The sequence below is a fragment of the Chiloscyllium plagiosum genome, chromosome 2 (assembly GCF_004010195.1).
Source record: "Chiloscyllium plagiosum isolate BGI_BamShark_2017 chromosome 2, ASM401019v2, whole genome shotgun sequence".
NCBI lineage: Eukaryota > Metazoa > Chordata > Chondrichthyes > Orectolobiformes > Hemiscylliidae > Chiloscyllium > Chiloscyllium plagiosum.
Genome location: NC_057711.1, coordinates 145,809,687 through 145,831,339, shown reverse-complemented (window position 1 = coordinate 145,831,339; position 21,653 = coordinate 145,809,687). Strand labels below are relative to the sequence as shown.

General features: G+C 39.2%; 1 protein-coding gene across 2 annotated transcripts in view; it reads left to right on the top strand.

Moving 5' to 3' along the window:
* The window catches only part of uba6 (ubiquitin like modifier activating enzyme 6), a 119,010-nt gene that overhangs the window by 66,434 nt on the left and 30,923 nt on the right, over positions 1-21,653 (top strand). For both annotated transcript variants that reach the window (XM_043720610.1, XM_043720620.1), the window contains exons 12-19: positions 1,265-1,341; positions 6,320-6,386; positions 13,001-13,144; positions 13,239-13,306; positions 13,742-13,820; positions 16,647-16,727; positions 17,844-17,921; positions 19,470-19,651. In XM_043720610.1, coding sequence (XP_043576545.1) covers positions 1,265-1,341; positions 6,320-6,386; positions 13,001-13,144; positions 13,239-13,306; positions 13,742-13,820; positions 16,647-16,727; positions 17,844-17,921; positions 19,470-19,651 — 776 coding nt within the window. The remainder of the gene's footprint in view (positions 1-1,264; positions 1,342-6,319; positions 6,387-13,000; positions 13,145-13,238; positions 13,307-13,741; positions 13,821-16,646; positions 16,728-17,843; positions 17,922-19,469; positions 19,652-21,653) is intronic.

The following is a 21,653-nucleotide window of genomic DNA, read 5'->3' as shown; positions in this document are numbered from 1 at the left end:
GAAAGCACAATGCTGAATATATTACAGTAAATGCAGGAAATGTCTGAAGAAACCTAGCTCCAGTTGTGATATCAATTCCTGGGAACCTATGAGTCCATTAAAGTTGTGATTTTCAGTAATACAACACAATACAACACAACACAACTTTAATTGAGGACTTGCTGTACTTCATTGAAGTATTGGTCTAGATTTTGTGATCAAGCGTCTGGAGTGGGGCTTGAACTCGTAGCCTGCTTTTGTCAAAAGTGCCACTATATACCCAGCTAAGACTTTAAAATTATATCCATAGTCATATTTATGCAAAGCATGAGTCTTGTGAAGCTTGATGTAAATGTTTGAAAGTGATATGAATGACACTTGTTTGTTGTACTCATTTTGAGGAAGGTATTAATTTTAACAGTAATTCCAGCATTCTAATAAACCTTGCACAGTTTGGTATCCAACTTGTAAATCAAATCTGCACCTCCTTAACTTTCATTTGTGATTGAAAGGAACATATCTTTCTTTTTAGCACATGTTTTGAGATGCTCTAAATAGTAAAATAACGCGAGGAAATGGATTATGATGCAATTTACAAACCATGTCCTAATCACTTCCTTCTAAATAAAATTCTGAAATGGAAAATTGATGTTTCAAAGGAAAGTCAAACCTAGAGAGATTGTTTGTGTTCAGGGAGATACTTAAAAGTCAGCCAAAAAAAATTGTGTACTGTAATTTCTCCCTTGATGGCCTTCCATTTCTCCTTACTGAAGATCAACTTGAGCAACTCATGGGCACTAGTGTTTTAAATTGACTTCAAATCCAAATCTAAACGATGTTACCACAGCAAACAGGTCACATGTAAGGTGTAGAGCATGCCCAATCAGATTGCATTTTCTCCTGTGACTGACAGTTCCATGCACAGCTCACATTTAATGATACAAGTGGAGTCTCCCATTCAAATGTTAACAAACAACCCTGATGGGGAAGAGACCTGAAACCCTTGCTTCTTCAAAGCAGGAAATTTGTTTGGCTTTATTTTTAATTATATCATGTAATTCCAGCATATTTTCCATGCTGGACATGTATCTTATCTGGTACTTAGCCATTCTTGGTTGTTGGGTGTGTTTTGCAACCACTGTACAATTGACTGATTGCTGTCAATCCAAACTGTGGAAAGGGAGATGGTGTCAAGAGTTTGTGTTTAGTAATCCTCTGTTTTTTAAAAAAAGCACAAATTCTTCATTCCTTAAAATAAAAAGCATATTTTATATATAAAACCCAGGCACCCTTGCAGATTCATACAGCCATGCTGGCCTTGGATAAATTTCAAGAGCAATACAAACGTCTACCAAACATAGGGTGAGTATTTCATTTATTATGTTGCATGATTAAAAGAGGCTATTGCTAAAAAATGTGATAATGAAATAAGAGAAACTTATTATGTACAACCAGGAATCATAGAATCCCTACAGTATGGAAGCAAGCCATTTAGCCTGTTGAGTCCACACCGCCCCTCCAAAGAACATCCCACCCAGCCAAAAACAACCCCACCACCAACCCCTGCAACTCCACATTTCTCATGGTTAATCTACCTGCACATCGCAAGATACTGAGCACTTCAGCATGGCCAGTCCACCAAGTTTACACATCTTTAGACCGTGGGGGGAAAATGGAGCACCTAGAGGTAACCCACATAGATGGGGAGAATGTGCAAATTCAATACAGACGTTTGCCCATGGCACTGTGCAGTACTAACCACCAACCGACTGTGCCACCCAAAACTCTTAGCAGACGGACAGTTTTCCATAAAGGCATAATTCCGTTGTTTAGCATCACAATACTGAAGATTTACTAAATATGAAAAATACAAGCACTTGGCATTGTTATTGACATAAACCTTTGATGTTATTGATCCACTGGTTCATGCCTGGTATTGATTCATTAATGCTGAATATAATGGTCTACCTGAGGTTTAATTAGGTGCTAATGGCACCGTAATGTATGAGATATGCTGGTTATTATATAATGGTATGTTTGTCCAGTTGAGCGCAGGCGAGTAAATTAAAAGATAACTTTGATCCAGTTATGAATGTATTCAGGGTTATCTAATTGAGATTCTGTCTGTGTACTTTCTGAAAGGAATTTGATAGAAGTACTGCTTAATAGACTGTTTAACAAAATTGAAACTATTTGATTAAAAACAAGGGTGCAAAATTGACCAAGACATGGAAAATGGAACAGTGGTGAACTTTCAGTGCAGAGTTGATGTTCCAAAGGGCTGGATTTAGGGTTTTCCCTTAACCTAAAGGACAGAGAAAACTTGGAATTGCTATAAACTTTGAGGAAAATAGTGGCAGGCTTCAGGAGGACAGTGGTGGACTGACAAAATGGGCAGTCACACAGCAATAAAATTTAATTGAGGACAGTACGAATAGATATATTTTGCCGGCAAGAATTTTAAAAATTATGTAAGCCAAATGTAAGTAATTTTAGAGGTTGCACAGGAACAGAAAGATCTGGTGAAGCTTTTGCAAACATATAAGGGATATTTAGATCAGAGTGGTGCTGGAAAAGCACAGTAGGTCAGGCAGCATCCGAGAAGCAGGAAAATCGACGTTTTGGGCAAAAGCCCTAAATTGCCCGAAATGTCTATTTTCCTGCTCTTTGATGCTGCCTGACCTGCTGTGCTTTTCCAGCACCACTCTGATCTAAACTCTGGTTTCCAGCATCTGCAGTTCTCACTTTTGCCTATAAGGGATGTTTACCCTATAAATAAACATATAGGTTAAAAAGGAACAAATTGAGTTAAAAAAATTTAATTATTGGTTAGGCAATAGCTGAAGTAGTCCAAACTATTTTGGGCACTATACCTAGGAAAGATACAAAGATCTTTGAGAGATTTTAGGGGAGATTTACCAGAATGATATGGAGGATACGTAAAAGTATGGGAGATGTTACACAGCCTTGCTTGTCACCAATTCAGACTTTAACAGTAAAGCAAAGAACTGAGGATGCTGATGATCTGAAACAAAAATTGAAATTGCTGGTGAAACTCAGCAGGCCTGGCAGCATCTATGGATATGAAGCAGAGTTAATGTTTTAAGTCCAGTAATCCTCCTTCAGAACTGAAGAACTGCTTTTCAGCTATATATTACCCTTGATGATATTGTCTGTAGATGTGGGATCAGCTATCATATGTACACTGATGCCATTCCTCTCTAACTCATTGCTTCCTCTCTGTTGCCTGTGTTGTCGAACTGCATGTTGAATGATTTTGTCGATTTTATATATTGGGAAGACAAAAAGGTGTTATGCAATAATTGGAAGAATATGGTGCTGACAACCTCACCAACAGTAGCAGACAGTCTGAGAAAGATTAGGCATAAATCTACATTGTGCTATGAAGTAATTCTGGGCTTGGAGGTTCAGTTGGCTTGGTTGGCTGGTTTGTAATGCATAGTGATGCCAACAGTGCGAGTTCAGTTTCTGCACCAGTGAGGTTGTCATGAAGGACTGCCCAGCTCAGCCTCTCCTCTCACCTTAGGCAAGGTGACCTTCAGGTTAAATCACTATCAGTTATTTTGCTCTATTGAGGGAGCAGCCATATGGTCAGTCAGACTTTGGCAATTTTCTCTTTTACCTTGTCATCTTGAACATGGTGATTAATAACCTGAGGATAAAGTTCAAATAAATGTTTGTTTTTACAAAAGATCGATGTTTGAGGCAACAGTATATTCAAGGACTTTGGCAATGAATGAGAAGTTGGGGATGGGATACTAATTTCCTACATAAAGTAAGCATTGAAGGTTTTTGAGGTGTTGGTGATGATGACAGATTTGAAAGAATAGAGAAAATACTTGAGAGCAGGAAATTGTTTAGACACGGCTGGCATGAAGGTCAGAATTGAAGTCAGATAGTTAGTATTTAATAGGAATAGGGTCAAGGGAGGAGACTGGTTTCAAGGATAAAACAAGCTCAAAGAAAGAATGACCAAAAAGAGATGTGATACTTGAAAAAGGCTCTTTAAGGACTCTGATGCTGAGAAAGTTCAGCTTGCTCAGCAAGGCAAGGAGGAGATGTGGCAATGTCACCTCAACACATGGTTTCAACCTTAGTGGCAAGGCAATCTACGATCTAACTTTTGGAGAAGGTAAAGTAGAGGAACTTAAGAGGATAGTTGCTAATGTAGGAAAGGAGTTATATTTGCTCTCCAGGATGAGCCTGGAATGGTGAGCAGTTTTGCAGAGGAAAACAAGGTCCGTTTGTGCTTAATGTGGTCCAGTCAGAAATGGCAATAATTAATTACATCACTTGTACACTTTTTTCATTCTGAAATCCCTTACCCTTAAGATTGCAAAAATATGGACTATGCAAAGTTTGGCAAGGCGTATAGCTTGGTTGGAAGATGACAAGGACTTTAGTGATTTTACTTGTCCAGATGAGGAAACATGAAGGAGAAAGACTGGTTGAGAAAATTTACACTGCAGATGGATTGTGATAAATTGAGAACCAAATAGGAAGGTCAAGAGGTGGTGATTGTAAATGTCATTTCTAAAATACAGTTTATGCGCTATGAGTATCACTGGCTAGACCAATATTCATTGCCCATTCCTAAATGCTTTGGAGAAGGTGGTGAGAAACTGCCTTCTTGAATTACTGCAGCCTAGGGAGGGTCACGCATAGTGCTGTTAAGACTAGAATTCCAGAACTTCAACCAAGCTAGAATGAGGAACAGTGATATTGTTTCAAGAAAGAGTGATGCATGGCTTAGAGCGGGACTTGCTGGTGGTGGTCCCATGTATCTCTTATACTTGTAGTTGACGGTGGTTGCTAAGGAATGTGGATCATTTACTGCATGTATTTCCTAAATGGTGCACAATGTTGCTGCCGTCTCATTAGCGAAATGGGTGATTGTTACATGTGGTTGATAGGTTGTTTTGTCCGAGATGATGTGAAGCTTTCGTTTGTTTGAGCTGTAATCCTCTAAGCAAGTGGGGAATATTTCAAAACACTCCTTAGTTATGTCTTGTAGATGGTGAGATACTTGCTCCAAGCCTCCTAGCCTCTGACATATTCTTGTAATCACAGTACTTCAATGGCTAGTCTAGTTTCTGGATGATAGTACCTCCCAGGATGTTCATAGCAGGGGATTGACTGGTGATAATGCCATTGAAAGTCAACGGATGATGGTTAGATACTCCCTTATTGGCGATGGCGATTGCTGTTTCTTGATATCAAATGGAGTTATTCAGATTGGATAAGGAATGATACCATAGATGATGACAATCTCAGGAGGAAGTTGCTGAGATGGTCATACATTTGATGTTTCTGGCTGAAAATGGATACAAATCCTTCAGCCTTCTGGATTGTATGGATGTGCTAGGTTCCCCAGCTGTTGAGAGAGGGAATATTCCTTTTACTTGTTACTTATTTAATTATTCTTTACCATTTAGATTTGAATGTGGCAGGATTGCAAAGCTTAGATCTGATCTTAGGTTGCTTAGTCCTACCTATTGCATGCTACTTTCTCTGTTAGGCATACATAGTCCTTCGTTGTAGGTTCACCAGGTTAACACCTCATTTTTAGGTATGTCTGACGTGCCCTCCTGTGCTCTTTATTGAACCAGGATGGTGAAGTGGGGTTCATGCTGGGCCATGAGATTACAGATTATGTTTGAATACAATTCTGCTGCTGATGACCCACAGCACCTTATGGGTATCCAGTTGTGAGTTGCCAGATCTGTTTGAAGTCTGTCCTGTTTAGCACTGAGGTCATGCCATATGACACTAATGGAGGTTATCCTTGATACGAAGATGGGAATTTGTCTGCACAATGACTGTGTGGTGGTCACTTCCACCTATGTTGTGGACAGATGCATCTGTGATGGGTAACTTGCTGAGGACAAGCCCAAGTACTTCTTCCCTCTTGGCTCCCTCACCACCTGCTGCAGAACCAATGTCTCAGCTATGACCTTTAGGACCTGTCTGCTCATTCAATGGTGGTGCTAAGGTTAAAGGGGTGGTCAATGAAATCGGTCTTTCAGGAGGAATGTGAGTTGAGATGGAGATTGAAGTTCATGGATGTGGGGAGTCCTAAGAGTATGGAAGCTGAGGAAGCAAATTTCACTGAAGAGATTAGTTGGTGTTGGGGGGGGGGGGGGGGGGGGAGATGGAGATGGAGGGATGGAAGGTGGAGACTGGTGCTGATAGAGAATAACTTTATTTTTATAAATGGTATTTGCTGTCTCATTAATTTAAACCTTTTGTGAAGATGTACTTTAGCAGTAAGAGTCATACGCATAACCAAAGTTGGTTTGTGTTTTTATTTTCTGATAAGGTGTCTCCAAGATGCAGATGAACTGTTGAGATTGGCTATTGCAGTGAATGAAATGTTGGAAAATAAGGTGAGTAATCTTTCAACAAGAGCTGATGTTTAATCAGCAATAATGCGAGCAATTGTACTATAGTTAGCAGCTTCTGGCAAGAACTGTTTGATCAAACGTATACCAGGCAGTTTTAATACTTTTGTGTAGAATTTACAATGGAGCATGTGTTTCAAACATGTGATTTGTGTAGTTTCACAGCAAGAAAGAATTTGAAAACATAAACATGTATTTGAAGATTACTTGAACATTTCTGAATTTCCTATTTGACTGTGTTACTTGAAATGAATGAGAAACACAGCCATATCCCTCATTACAATGAAATCAGTAGGGAATGTTGTTATGCTTCCTTTGTGCTGATATCAGTGAGTGATGCTGTCAGAGCCCCAGTCAATTGAAATTGGTGGGTAAACCCTGACCTTACAGTGGTATTAACGGGTAAAACTCAACCAACCAAGCCGAAGTTCATTAACATTTCCATGCACCTAATCCACTTATGTCAATGGTAAATGTCATCAGGCCTTTTCTACCAATATCAGTGGTATTGTTCCCAGACTTCCAGTTGTATGAAATTAGTGTCTATTGCTGTTATAACTCCAGTCCAGCGAAATAAATGGATAATTCTTCTACCATGCCTATTCAGTTTACCCTACATCATTAGTGGAAGTGATCGACGCAGATATAGTTATAACATTTAAAAGACAGTTGGACAGGTACATGAATAGGAAAGGTTTAGAGGAATATGGGCCAAATGCAGGCAAGTGGGACTAGTTTAGTTTGGGAAACTTGGTCAGCACAGATGAATTGGACTGAAATGTCTGTCTCTGTGCTGTATGACTCTATATCACCTGCTCATCCCCAAATCCTTGAAATTCTGGATGTAGGTTTGCCTGCTGAGCTGGAAAGTTAATTTTCAGATGTTTCGTCACTATATCTTCAGTGAGCCTCCAGATGAAGCACAGCTAATGATTCCTGCTTTCTATTTATATGTTTGGGTTTCTTTGTGTTGGTGATGTCATTTCCTGTGGTGATGTCACTTCCTGTTCTTTTTCTCAGGAGTGGTAAATCAAGTCCAAGTCAATGTGTTTGTTGATAGAGTTCCGATTGGATTGCCATGCTTTCAGGAATTCTCGTGCGTGTCTCTGTTTGGCTTGTCCTAGGATGGATGTGTTGTCCCAGTCGAAGTGGTGTCCTTTCTCATCCATATGTAGTGAGAGTGTGTCATGTCATTTTGTGGCTAGTTGCTGTTCATATATCCTGGTGGCTAGTTTTCTGCCTGTTTGTCCAATGTAGTGTTTGTTACAGTCCTTGTATGTTTTTTTTTTGTAAATGACATTAGTTTTGCTTGTTGTCTATACAGGGTCTTTCAAATTCATTAGCTGCTGTTTTAGTGTGTTGGTCCGTTTGTGGGCTACCATGATGCCAAGGGGTCTGAGTCGTCTGGCAGTCATTTGAGATGTCTTTGATGTAGGGGAGAGTGGCTAGGACATATTTTGTCTGCTTGTTTGTGTTTGTTGCTGAGAAATCTGTAGACTGTGTTCATTGGGTAACCATTCTTTTTGAATACACTGTATATGTGCTTTTTGTCTTTGCTGCAGTGTGTGGTAGCTCATTGGGATAATGTTCTGATGCAGCTTCATTTGTGGATGTTGGGGTGATTGCTTCTGTAGATCAATATTTGGTGCGTATGTTATTTTCCTGTAGACGCTGGTTTGAAGTTCCCCATTGGCTGTTCGCTCTACTGTGAAATCTAGGAATGGCAGTTTGTTGTTGTTTTCATCCTCTTTAATGAATTTTATGCCAGTAAGAGTATTATTGATGTCTTGAAGGTTTCCTCTAATTTGTTTTATTTAGTGATGACAAAGGTGTCATCCCTTAGCAGACCCAAAGTTTGGATTAATGGTTGGCAGAGCAATTTGTTAGAGTCTCTGCATTACGATCTCTGCTAAGAATCTTGATATTGGAGATCATATGGATGTTCAATTGGTTTGTCTGCAGGTTTTGTTGTTGAAGGTGAAGTGGGTGGTAAGGCATAAGTCCACTAGCTTGACTACTGTCCGTGCTGATGAAGTTGGTGGTATTTGGTGTATGTGTCTTTGGATCTTCTAATAGTCTAGTCAGTGTTTCCTTGGCCAGGTTGATGTTGATTGATGTGAACAGGGCTGTCATGTGAAAGGAGACCATTATTTCATCCTCTTCTATCTTGGTGACTTTGATAGTCTTCAGGCATTCTTGGGTGGAGTGGATGGAGTGGCGTGAGTCTTCTACTAAGTGTTTTAGTCTTTGGTGTAGCTAGTTAGCCAATCTATAAGTTGGTGTTCCAGTTAGTGAGACTACGGGTCTGAGGGGGGGCTCCTGGGTTTGGGAATTTTGGGTAATCCTTAGAAGCGTGGTGTGTTGGATCTGCCTAGTTTCATTTTTTGGAAGTCTGTCTTATTTATTTCTCTAGATTTCTTAAGTTTTTTGAGTAGGGCTGTGATTCGGTCCTCTAGTTGTGGGATGGGGTCTATCTCCACTTATTGATAAGTGTTGGTATCTGCAAGCAGTGCATTTGCTTTTTCAATGTAGTCTCTTTGATTTAAAATGACTGTCAAGCATCCCTTGTCTGCAGGTAGGATAGCAATGTTTTTTCTAACTCTTTCTAATGCTTTCCTTTCTTGTGTATTGAGTTAATTTCCTTCCCTTTTTCTGCTTAATGTTGGTGCAACTACCTGTCTGATAGTTTGCTGGATTTCTCCTGTGAGTTGGTTATCTTTCAGTGTTGTTTCTAATGCTATCAAACCTATACAGTGTATTCAAAAAGAATGGTTACCCAATGAACGCAGTCTGCAGATTTCTCAGCAACAAACACAAACAAGCAGACAAAACACATCCAGAAACCCTAGCTACTCTCCCCTACATCCAAGACATCTCAGAAATGACTGCCAGACTACTCAGACCCCTTGGCATCATGGTAGCCCACAAACCCACCAACACACTACAATAGCAGCTAATGAACTTGAAAGACCCTATATAGACAACAAGCAAAACCTTTGTCATTTACAAAAAAAACCATGCAAGGACTGTAACAAACACTACATTGGACAAACAGACAGAAAACTAGCCACCAGGATATATGAACATCAACTAGCCACAAAACAACATGACACTCTCTCACTAGTATCCTTACATACGGATGAGGAAGGACACCACTTCGACTGGGACAACACATCCATCCTAGGACAAACCAAACAGAGACATACACGAGAATTCCTGGAAGCGTGGCATTCCAATCGGAACTCTGTCAACAAACATTGACTTGGACCTAATTTACCACCCTTGAGAAAAAGAACAGGAAGTGACATCACCATAGGAAACGACATTACCACAGGAAACAATATCACCAACCCAAAGAAACCCAAACCTATGAATAGAAAGCAGGAATCATCAACTGTGCTTCATCCAGGGACTCACTGAACATATTACCTAGTATGGTGACGAAACGTCTGAAAATGAACCTTCCAGCTGAGCGAGCAAAGACATCCAGAACACCAACCTGAGCTACAAATCTTCTCAAAACTCGCTATCCTTGAAATTAGTTAATGTCGCTGTTACACTATTTATTAAGATCAGCAGATGTCATTGTCACGTTGCTTAGTGAAGTAGGTACAATCTCTAGCACTATTATTGTAGGAACATCTGTCATTCTTCTGCACTCCCAGAGTGGCACTGTGAATTCCTGTTTCCTGTTAGAACAAACACTGTAATAAGACAGACCATTTCTTCTAATTATGAGCAATCCCACAGGGGATTGACTTTTTTTAAAATCAGCAAATGAACAATTGCAAAATAAAACATGGTTATAATGACTAGGATTCCTGCTGTTAAAATTAAGAACTTCATTCTGCCCCACTCCTCCTGTAGCATATCCATGTGAGTGGAAGGGAAAATTATGTTTTTACACAAGTCTTTCTTGTCACCACATTAATTTAGAAATGTTTCAAGCTTGATAAATGTTTTACATTTGAAGTTGTCACACTCCATACCTTCCAGCTTGCATGGCTGTTTTGGACTGCATTCATCTTTTAAACTGATTGTTCTTATGAAAATTTTCATTCTTCAGAACTATACAGTTCTTAAAGCTATAGGACTATGTTCTTTGTTCAATGGGAGCTTTGATATGTGGAAGTGCTGTTTGTACACATATCACATGTAACAATCATAGAATCAGGTCTTTAACAAGCTCAAGTTATTGTAACTTAGTAGTAATTGTTCAAGGAAATTGTATCACAGTTCTAGTATGATTGAGTTCATGATTCACTAAAAGAACTCAGGAACATCCTACTCAATGATTTGATGTACAGCCTAGTGATTTACTGAAAACTGGTATACCAATTCTACTTTTGATCTCCACATTTCATGAATGCTACCAATAATAAAACCACTAAATCACAGTGTCTCAAAAGATAAACAGAAGTAGCATCAGATTAGCATGAAGTCAAGAGGTTTGAATATACTCAGTCCATCTTAACCTCTCCAAATCATTCTGATGCTGTGTTTATGTAGACCACTTTAGGCCTATTCACTTTAGTAAATATAGTGGAACTGAATGACATCTTCCCAGACACTCAAGCCATGATGAATGACCTATCAATCTTTTAACTCCAGACTTTTGCATTAGGCCTGTTTTGGAAGTATTACTTTTCAGCAAAGCTGTAAACTATATTAACTCATGCCGATACTGCAAACAACATGATACATGGGCATATGAACCCATATTTCCACAAGCAGTTCTCCTCGGTCTTCTGTCTGACTGAGGCTTTCTGCTGTCTGGAATTTCTGAAGAGTTAGGTCAGATCTGTACAATTCTGGCTTTGTTGCTGCTTTGACGACTTCAATAATAATTCACTATGAAATACTTAGATATAGCTGATAGAGCCATGCCATTGGCTTATTTAGCATGTGTCTTGCTCAGCTTAATGTTCAGTCATGAGTGCTTTTGTATATCTCTGGCTCTTCTTATATTTCACAGGACTTAATCATTATGAGGCAGCTTTATGAATAACCATCTTTGTAGCTCTTTCTACAAAACCACGCAATAGTTGCGGTACAGAAGGAGGCAATTGGGCTCATTGTGATTTTGCTGGCTCTCAGCAAGATCAACTTCCTTATTCGCGCCCCCTTTATTTTCCCTGCTGATATGTTTTTTTTTTTCTCTGCATGTAATTATGTGATTATCTTTTTGACGACTTTGTGTCTGCCTCCACCATAAACTCCGGTATTGCATTCCAGTGTGCCAATGTTTGGTCTGTAAAGATTTTTTTTCTCTCTGATGTTACTTTGTTTCTTTTGACAATCGCCTCAAACTGGTGTTCATTAGTTTTTCTTCTTCCAGTGCAAACATTGGCTCCCCCTCTACTTTTTCCAGATTCTTCATGATTCTCAATACTTTTTTTTCTACGTTTATCTTCTTTAGTACTGCGAGAGCTGCTGCCACTTTTTTATTCAGCTGGTGGAATATTGGAGTTGTAGGCTCAAAAGAATGAAAATCTTCAATTGACACAGGCTTTGAAGTAACTTGCATACATTAATTTGATTTCCTACTGGGGAAACAATCTGAAGGATGATCTGTAAAATGCCACTAAAAGTATTTTGGAGAATGTCCGCTTTAATAACAAATGTTTGGAATGACTAGCTATTAGCTTATTAAAATATTAGCATTCTACAATATTTAAAGAGCTGCATTAAACCAATCACAACTCTGGGTTGAAAAATCAAAAGCTCTCCTTGAAATGCACCTTACCAGGTATCAAAAACTTTCCATGCAGATATAACTCATTTATGAAAATCAGTTGTATGATCATTGAAGTTGTAATTTCAGACATAATCAGCTTTCCTAAGGCAACAACTAAAATTAAATAGGAATTGCAGTAGGATTTGTAAAGGAACAAATGGTGACACTCAAGTTTTCTTTTGTTGCGTTTGAGTGAATTAGAGCTCCTCCTTTCTCCATTATCAGCAGGTAGATGTGCCAAGAAAAGAAAAGTGGCACAGAGTGAATTTTTTTCGTGACATTTTCCACCACAAATTACGCAGAGATTACCCAATGCAAGTGGAAAGCATGTTATCAGATTGGAATGTTCATGCTAAGGCCCCAGCAAAATTTATTGCAGTTATACAAAATGGATGAAAGCACAAAGAACCCACAGTTGCTATAGCTTGCAAGCAGCAGCACCCAAAAAATATTAATTAAGACAATTGTTTTTTGTGCAGATAAGACTGAAATAGAGCAGCCTTGAAATCCTATCCAGAATAAAAATTCATTCTTCGCAGCAGTATTATAATTTTCTAAGTCAGCTGTTATCATCACCAAATAATTGAATTCTATTATTTTTATTCATTATTATCAAGTTAGCTGACTAATAGTTCTGTTTCTCTCTACTTTTTTGAAAACAGGCTTATATTTGTTACCTTTCGGTCCTTGCCTATCTAATACTGTTGACAAGCAATGCCAGGCTTAGTGGCCCAATTAATGCTTAGACAAAAGTAAAAGTGCATCTCATCTTTTAGACCTTTAAGCAGATCTCATTGGCTCCATATTTGGTGAAGTCAGCATGAATGTTTTCTTTTGCCTCAATGTATTTTGTGTATCACAGGCTGTTGTAAATCAAGAGATTGTTAAGTGGCTTTCAAGAACAGCAAGAGGACATTTGGCTTCCCTGTCTGCTGCCTTTGGTGGAATCATCAGCCAGGAAGCTTTGAAGGCACTGACGGGCAAATTTTCTCCTCTTCACCAATGGGTGAGTGTGTGACCAGGCAACTGACAATCTTATTTTAAGACAATAATAATGAGTTTTATTTCATTGCATAACAGTACCTTTCTTTTGTTTTTAGCTATATTTTGATGTGATAGAGATTCTTCAGCCTCTTGATGATGTCACTAGTGATCAGTTCCAACCAAGGTTTGTGAAAAGGATATATTGTGTACTTGTGTGTGTGTGTGTGTTTTTCCTGTTGAAAAATATATCCCTATATACCTGATGGATAATTAAACTTTACATGTTCCTGAATTAATGGAACCCAGATAACAAATTGCAGGACTGAATGCTGGCAGTTCAGAAATGATGAGAGGACTTGTGGCAATATTTGCCTGTTTCATGTTCACTTTCATTTATTTTCAAACGTTCAGACTGCAACAGAGGCTGAGCAAAGAAAAAATCTTATGTTGTGATTAAAACTCCTTTTAACTCTTAAAACTGAAATTGGAGACCATGTTTGTGGGAGGATGGGGAGGTGTTGGGGACTCAGGTAAAACTGCTTTCCATTTACATTGCTGTATGTACACGGTGTTGGAGTTTTTACATAGTAATTATACGTAATTGATGTCTTTAATACAGAGGAGATCGATATGATGCTCTACGTGCATGTATTGGAGAATCCATGTGTCAAAAACTCAACAACCTCAATGTTTTCATAGTAAGTGAATAACATAAATATTGTCTTATGCCATTAGAGCAACAAAATTACCAACTCCTGGACTTGTTTAACATGTGCAACTTCCAAAAGTTTCCATCAGTTTCAGAGGAAAAGTGACAGCTAATTTTGCTGACTATTATTGTTACCATAGAAGGTCCAGGCCATTGTTTACACATTGTTGTACAGTCTGGGTGCAATGCTTTTCATGTAGGACACATTTCACAATCGTGCAATGATCAAAAAGTTGGATCTGTCTCCTAACCTGTGGCAGATGAGAGAAAAAAAATCAGAAAATTGCAGTGTAGATCTTATCCTATCTGCATGAGATAAGACAGCATGCCAGTCACAAAGGTTTCACCAAGGCTGCTGCTAATGTTTCTGTCTTCAAATTGCACTTAAAATGAGATTACTCTTTTGACTTGTTCCTGGAATATGCATGATGCTGGCAAGGTGGCATTCATTGTCTCTTCCTCGTTGTATATGTTAATATTGAACTGCACAATGAGAGACCTGGAGCTTCATGAGTCTAGATTTCATTTCTAATGGGGATTTTAAGATAGTTTCTTCTTTATGCATTCACAAAATATCCCTAATCACCCTTGAGAAGGTGTGGTGAGTTGCCTTTTTGTATCACTGCAGCCCATGTGTACACCCACAATGATTTTATGGAAAGAGTTCCAGGATTTTGACCCAGCAACACTGAAGGAATGGCAACATAGTTTGAATGTAGAAAATTGCCCAGGTATGTCCTGTGCACAAAATGCAGGACAAATTCAGCCAGCCCAATTACCACCTCATTAGTAAAGTGTTGGAAGGAGTCATCAACAGTGCTATCAAGCAGCACCTACTAAGCAGTAACCTGCTCAGTGACTCCCTGTTTGGGTTCACTCAGCTCCTGACCTCAATTCAGCTTGATTCAAATATTGATAAAAGAGCTGAGTTCCAGAGGTGAGGCGAGAATGACAGTCCTTGACACCAGGGCCACATTCGACCAAGTCTGGCATCAAGGAACCCTACCAAAATTGGAATCAGTAGGAATCGGGAAGCAAACTGTCTGCTGGTTGGAGTAATGCCAGGCACATGGACAATGGCTATGGCTGTTGGAAGTCAGTCATCTCAGCTCCAGGACAACTCCACAGGAGTTACTCAGGGTAGTATCCTAGGGCCAAACATCTTCATCTATGGGGAGAAAGTGAGGTCTGCAGATGCTGGAGATCAGAGCTGGAAATGTGTTGCTGGAAAAGCGCAGCAGGTCAGGCAGCATCCAGGGAACAGGAGAATCGACATTTCGGGCATAAGCCTTCCTGAAGAAGGGCTTATGCCCGAAACGTCGATTCTCCTGTTCCCTGGATGCTGCCTGACCTGCTGCGCTTTTCCAGCAACACATTTCCAGCATCTTCATCTATGGACCTTGCCTCCATAATAAAGTCAGAAGTGGGAATGTGCAATCATTGGCGAACAATGTTCAGCACCATTTGCAACTTTTTAGACAGTGACACAGTCCACGTTCAAATACAACAAGATCTGGATGATATCCAGGCTTTGCTGACAAATGGATAGTAATGTTTGCACTACAGAAATGCCAGGCAACGACCATCTCCAATAAGAGACAATCTGGCCATCACCGAGACCTATTAACATGTGTGGTGGTTACCATTGACTAGAAACACAACTGCAGTTGCCATATCATACAGTGGCTACAAGAGCAGGTAGGAGGCTAGGAATATTGTGGTGAATGATGCAGCTTATGATTCCCTATAGCCTGACTACCATCTATTGGGCACAGATCAGAAATGTGATGGAATGATCACGCTTGCCTGGATGGGTGCAGTTCCAATACCATTCAAGAAACTTCAGTCCATCCAGGCCAAAGCAGCCCACTTGATTCGCGTCACATCCACAAGCATCCACCCCCTCCACTACCAATGTTCAGTGCTCTCAGTATGTGCTATTTACAAGAAGCACTGCAGAAATTCACCAAAGATCCTTAGCACATTCCAAAATCTCACCACTTCCATCTAGAAGGCAAGGGCAGCAGATACATGTGAACACCACCAACTGCAAGTACCCCTCCAAGACACTCACTATTCTGACTTGAAAATGTATTGTTGTTCCTTCATTGTCACTGGATCAAAATCCTAGAATTCACCGTGGGTCAGTCTACAATACGTGGACTGCAGTGGTTCAGGAAGGCTGCTCACCACCACGCTCTGAAGAGCAATAAATGCTTGTCCAGCCAGCGGCATCCATGTTCCATGGGTGAATTTTAAAAAAGTCATTACAATTTTATATGATTGTTTAAAGCTTCTTTTAATTGTTGTCCATTTCTTCAATTAATTTTATTCTTTTGTGCCATGATTTAATATATTTTTGTGTTCAGTCACTTGTCAGTATTAGAGCTAGTTAGATTGTCTAGTGGAGTGTTCATTGTCAGTTTAAACATCACAGAAGAAGCCACAAATCCCTAAATTTGACCACCTGTCACTATTGAAAATGAAGGATTGTGTAGTTAGGATTAGTGTTAGTGAAAGGTTGATCTTCCACTACACGGTGCCACCATCAGGGTGCGTAACAACGTATCGTATTTGCAGTGCATGCAGATTAAATATGTGCATATTTCTTCCATCGTTTTATTCCACTTTTGCATGCCTGAAATATAGACACAGGGTTCTAAAAAGACTTCATTGATTCAAAAGTGCATGTGTTCCGAATCGATTTTATACAATGTTGGTAAGAAGTGTCCTTTCAGTCAGTTTTTTTTAACCTTTAAATGTATCACATGTGGAATCTTAATGGGTAAAAAGAAAAATAACTGTTTCCTTACAGGTTGGATGTGGTGCAATTGGCTGCGAAATGCTGAAGAACCTTGCTCTGCTTGGTGTTAGCATTGGCCAGAAAAGAGGAATGGTATGTATCTTTCCTCTGGTAGTGGTCAAGTAAATGTATTCCTTGTTACTTATGTATTTATAAATCAGTCACAACAGTAAAGTAAAGTAATTAGCACAATGGTAGAAGCAGGTTATGTGCAATGTATGTTTTTACAGGCAGTGACAATTTTAGATTCTGTATGAACATTGTGAAAACTGGACTAAACAATGATTCAAATTACTTTATGATAAACTGATTTTCGATTGCATTAATCAATCTACACCCACATGACCCACTCAAATTTATGAAGGAATATTTTTATTCCACTTTTTAAAACAACAATTCAAAATTAACTCTTGGTTCATGGAAATTTTGAGACATAACATTAGGTTGTGCAGAAACCTAAGTAAAAATTCATTTTGCAAAAGTAGTATAATTTTTGACCACCATTTTCTTGCTCTCCTACAAACAATCTTCCAGTAACATGCCCGGAGGTCCTACGGTGCTTTTTTAAAAAACAAAACCTTCAGATAAGTAAGCAACCCCATGTGTCACTGTTGTAAAACCCAAATTTTAAAACATATTTTAAAAATTGGACACCTTGTATCAAAGCCACTTCAGCATTAGCAAGGATCACTAAATTGAGAAACCTTTTAAGGTACTCAAAAGTCTTTCTCATTTTACATCTGGAGTAGGTGGAACTTGAACCTGTCTGAACCAGGGGCAGGAGCTCTATCTCTGTGCCACAACACTTTTAACCTTGGATTATTAGATTTTTAATCCACTCCATTTAAATTTAACTTATCCATGACTTTTGCTTCCTATCATTAGTACCAGGCTTGTATCCTTTGGAGTTTTGATAATGTTATGAACAAATCTGCACTAGAGAATTGAGTACTATTTATGTTTGAGGTTTACATCTTCCTGAAAGCTGTGTCACCCAAATTAGATCTGACTACATTTGAAAGCAAATTTCAGTACTTTTTGTTTATAGCCAGGCATTGCTAATAATTGCTGCACTTTTAATATCACCTGGATTTATTAGCCTCATGTTGACACTGCTGTCTGTACAAAAGGAGGGAGGGGTCAAAGCTAAGTTGGTCAAATGCCTGTACGGTGCTAACCTTACATCTAACTTTTGCGATTCCTTTGCAGATAACTATCACAGACCCTGACTTAATAGAAAAATCCAATCTAAATAGACAATTTCTCTTCAGACCCCGACACATACAGGTATGATAGTGAGCAAACTAGAACTAGTCAATGTATCTTTGCCAGGAAAGGAAGATGTTCCTCAAAATTCAAAGATGTTGCTCAACCCTGCCTAAAATGCTTTATTAATTTAGTAATTGTACAGTTCACATACACATGCCATACTTCCCCAATTACCTGGAGAGCATCTAAGAGTCAATCATATTCCTATGGGCCTGGAGTCGTTTGGATGCCAGACCCGATAAAGATGGCAGCTTTCCTTCCCAAAAAGACTTTAGAGCGCCAGATTTTTTTTTAAAACAATTGACAGTTGTTCAGTCTCTCCATGAGACTAGCTCTTTATTGCTGGCTGGATAGTTGGTTTGTGATGCAGAGTGACGCCATCAGCACGGGTTCAATTCTCATACTGGCTAAGGTACCACCTTCTTGACTTCCTCCCTCGCTTGAGGTGTGGTGATTTAAATTTCATTATCTGCCGTGTTGGGTTTCACACCACTGTCCTCAGGATATTGGCCTGAGATTCTGATTGAGTCCAGTGACATTAACAGTACGCCACAGCCTCCCATACGTTCATGTGTACATTACTGTCAAGAGTTCAGTGTTTGTCAGCAGCCAGGATGCATTACTTTATGCCTTTTAATGCTTGTGGAGCTCTAGACTCTTAATCTGTATTCCCCACTATTTATCAGCACCCTGTTTCATGGAATTCAGATCCTCCTCAGTATTGAGCAACTGGTATGCTATCAAAACACTGGATGATTTCTAAAATACTGGAGTGATGAATCTGCCCTACTAGAGAGCCTGGGCCTGAGAGTTGGCCTGAAATATTCCACCAGAGTACAGGCAGCAGCAGTGAAATTAGTCCCTTTTGAAATAAATTATTGGGGAGAGGTCGTACAAAATGTTAATTTTCACCATTGTGGGAATTTGCACGCACTTTCTCTGCTTAATGACTATTGAGAGCAGCGTCCATGTGTCTTTTTGCCTTTTCTGTAGTTGGCGCTATCCAACATATTTGATAAGGTGATCCCTTTATTGTCACTGCAAACTCCAAATAAGAAACCCAGCCCTTTGGTTCATTAGGACTTAAGCGCCACAGCAATTATGTATGAGCTCCAGGAAACGTAGCTTTATGGTGATCAGTTTTATTATATTCTTTGATGGAATGTGGGTGCTGTTGGCAAGGCCAGTATCTGTTGCCCTTGAACAAAGTGGTTTGTTAGACCTTTTCAGAGGGAGGATAATCGTCAACTTCATTATTGTGAAGTCCAGACAAAGTGAGATTTCTTTCCCTATAAGACATTAGTGAACGAGATTGGTGTTTACAACAATTAATATTTTCATGGTCCCCATTACTGAGACAAGCTATATATTCTAGATTTATTATTTGAATTCAAATTCCGTGGTGGGATTTGAACCCATCTTGGGTTGCAGAGCTTGGCTTAAGCCTCTGGATTACTAGTCCAGTAACATTAGTTCATGCTATATTCTCTCCAATTTGTGACAATTTAATAATGTATTCAGTGTTTTCCTTAAAACATTAATCTGAGTCCTCTGTTTTCTTGACAGAAACCAAAGAGCTACACAGCTGCAGCAACCACCTTGGCAATAAATCCCCAGATAAAAATAGATTCTCACCTAAACAAAGTTTGTCCATCGACTGAGAATATTTATAGTGATAATTTTTATAGCCAAATGGATGTTGTCATCACTGCACTGGATAACGTGGAAGCAAGGAGATACGTAGACAGGTAATGGATGTATAAATGAGAAGGTGACTGTAGACATGGGTGTAAAGTATTACACTGTGAGCAGCATGGTGGCACAATGGTCAGCAATACTGCCTTGCAGCACCAGAGACATAGATTTGATTCCAGCCTTGTCTGTCAAGATTGCACGTTCTCCCCGTGCTTGCTTGTGTTTGCCCTGTCTGCTCTGGTTTTCTCCCGTAGTTCAAAGCTGCCCAGGTTACGTAGGTTACCCATAGTTATAACCCCATATGGGTGTTTGGTGGAGCGAGAAAGGTGGGCTTGAATAACTTGCTCTTTGGAGGTTGGTGCAGACTGACTTGTTGTAAATGAAAACACTGTAGCAAAACACTGGCCTGCAGTAAATGAAAACGTTGAATTGTATCTCTGTTATCTTGGGATTCAGGGAGGGTGTGGTTTGTCAGTCTTTCAGAATCATATCCACAATTTTTCCCATATTAGGATTGGGGTTCTGTGCTGAACATCATTATTTTGATTCTGGTACTTGTTGGGCAACTCCAGACAAAACTAGCTTCATTTTGTCCAGGCAAATTCACAGTCTTTCTGTGAGCGTTCTGTTCAGGTAGTGGTTAAGTTTTAATGTCACCAAACAGCTGACTGTCTTATTAACATTAGGCTGACAGGGTAAACTGTGACGTTAAATTGCAGAGTGCAAGATGCCTAAGTGGGGAAAGGGCATCTCATTTTGCCCAAGTGTGTTTCATTCACTTTTGGATCCACGAGACTTAGAAAAATGTCAGAACAGTATCAAGATTTATGGCAGGGCAATTACATTCAAAAAGACTTTGGTCATTTAGAAAATCACTAAATGTTTGAGGTAATTCAGATGACGGGACTATGGAATTTGAGGTATAAAGAAAGATTGAGGAGGTTAATCTTCCATTGGGTATAAGGTGATCCTTATGTAAACCCTGCTTTTATTTATTACAAAATGATAGTGAGAAATAAGCAATATTTCAATTGATTATTCTCCTATAATATCATATCTGTTATAGTCAGTTTGAATAAATAGGTTAACTAAGTGGTATGGTCTACCATCTAGATATTTTGCTATCCACCAAAGAAATCCACATGTGGTGGTAACCTTCCTTGAGTGCATTCCCAATGATATAAATGCTCATTGTTAATTGTCCACGTTTAATCTTTGTTTCAGTTCTTAGGAGGCCTGTGGAAGTTGTCTGGTATGTGTACTTAATTGCATTGACACATCAGTGTCTGAATGTACATTTCTGTTATTGGGTTATTGTCATAGGATAAAGGTGAAATCTTACAAAGGGCAATCATGGACTCCAGGAAAGGAGAAAAGTGAACTCTTGCTGAACAAAATGGGAATGGACACGAAGAAGAAACAAGATGATAAAGTTCAATGGAGACAAAGCCAAACTTTAAAAAGAGACAGGACTAAAGCAGTGGCTGGACACCACGCTTTAGGAAGAATGTAAAGGCATTAGAGAAGTAACAGAAAAGATTCACGAGAATAGTTCCAAGAATGAAGAACTACAGTTACATATGGGGATTGAAGAAGCTGGCATTGTTATCATTGCAGAAGAGATGATTGACAGGAACCATGATTAGAGAGGACTGGACAGAGTAGGTAGAGAAATGCTTCTAATTGATGGAAGATGGAAAGCCAGAAGGCGCAGATTTACAGTATTTGGCAAAATAATCAATGGTGATGAACTTTTTTTAATGCAGTTACTAGTTAGGATGTGGAATGCATTGCCTGAGAATGTGGAGAAGGCAAATTCAATCATTGTCTGAATGTGGAGAAAAGCGCAACACTGTATTGGAAAGGTGGAGAAGAGCCACCAGGATGAATTGCTCTTGCAGAGAGTCAGGAAGAATACCATGGGCCAAATGATTTCCTTCCTGTAACCAACTGCTTTCTATAGAGTTAAGAATTGGAAAAAATAGGCAAAATATCCAAACATTGACTAAAATAATTAATAAAAGAGACAATTTAGAAGCTGAATTAAATCAAAAT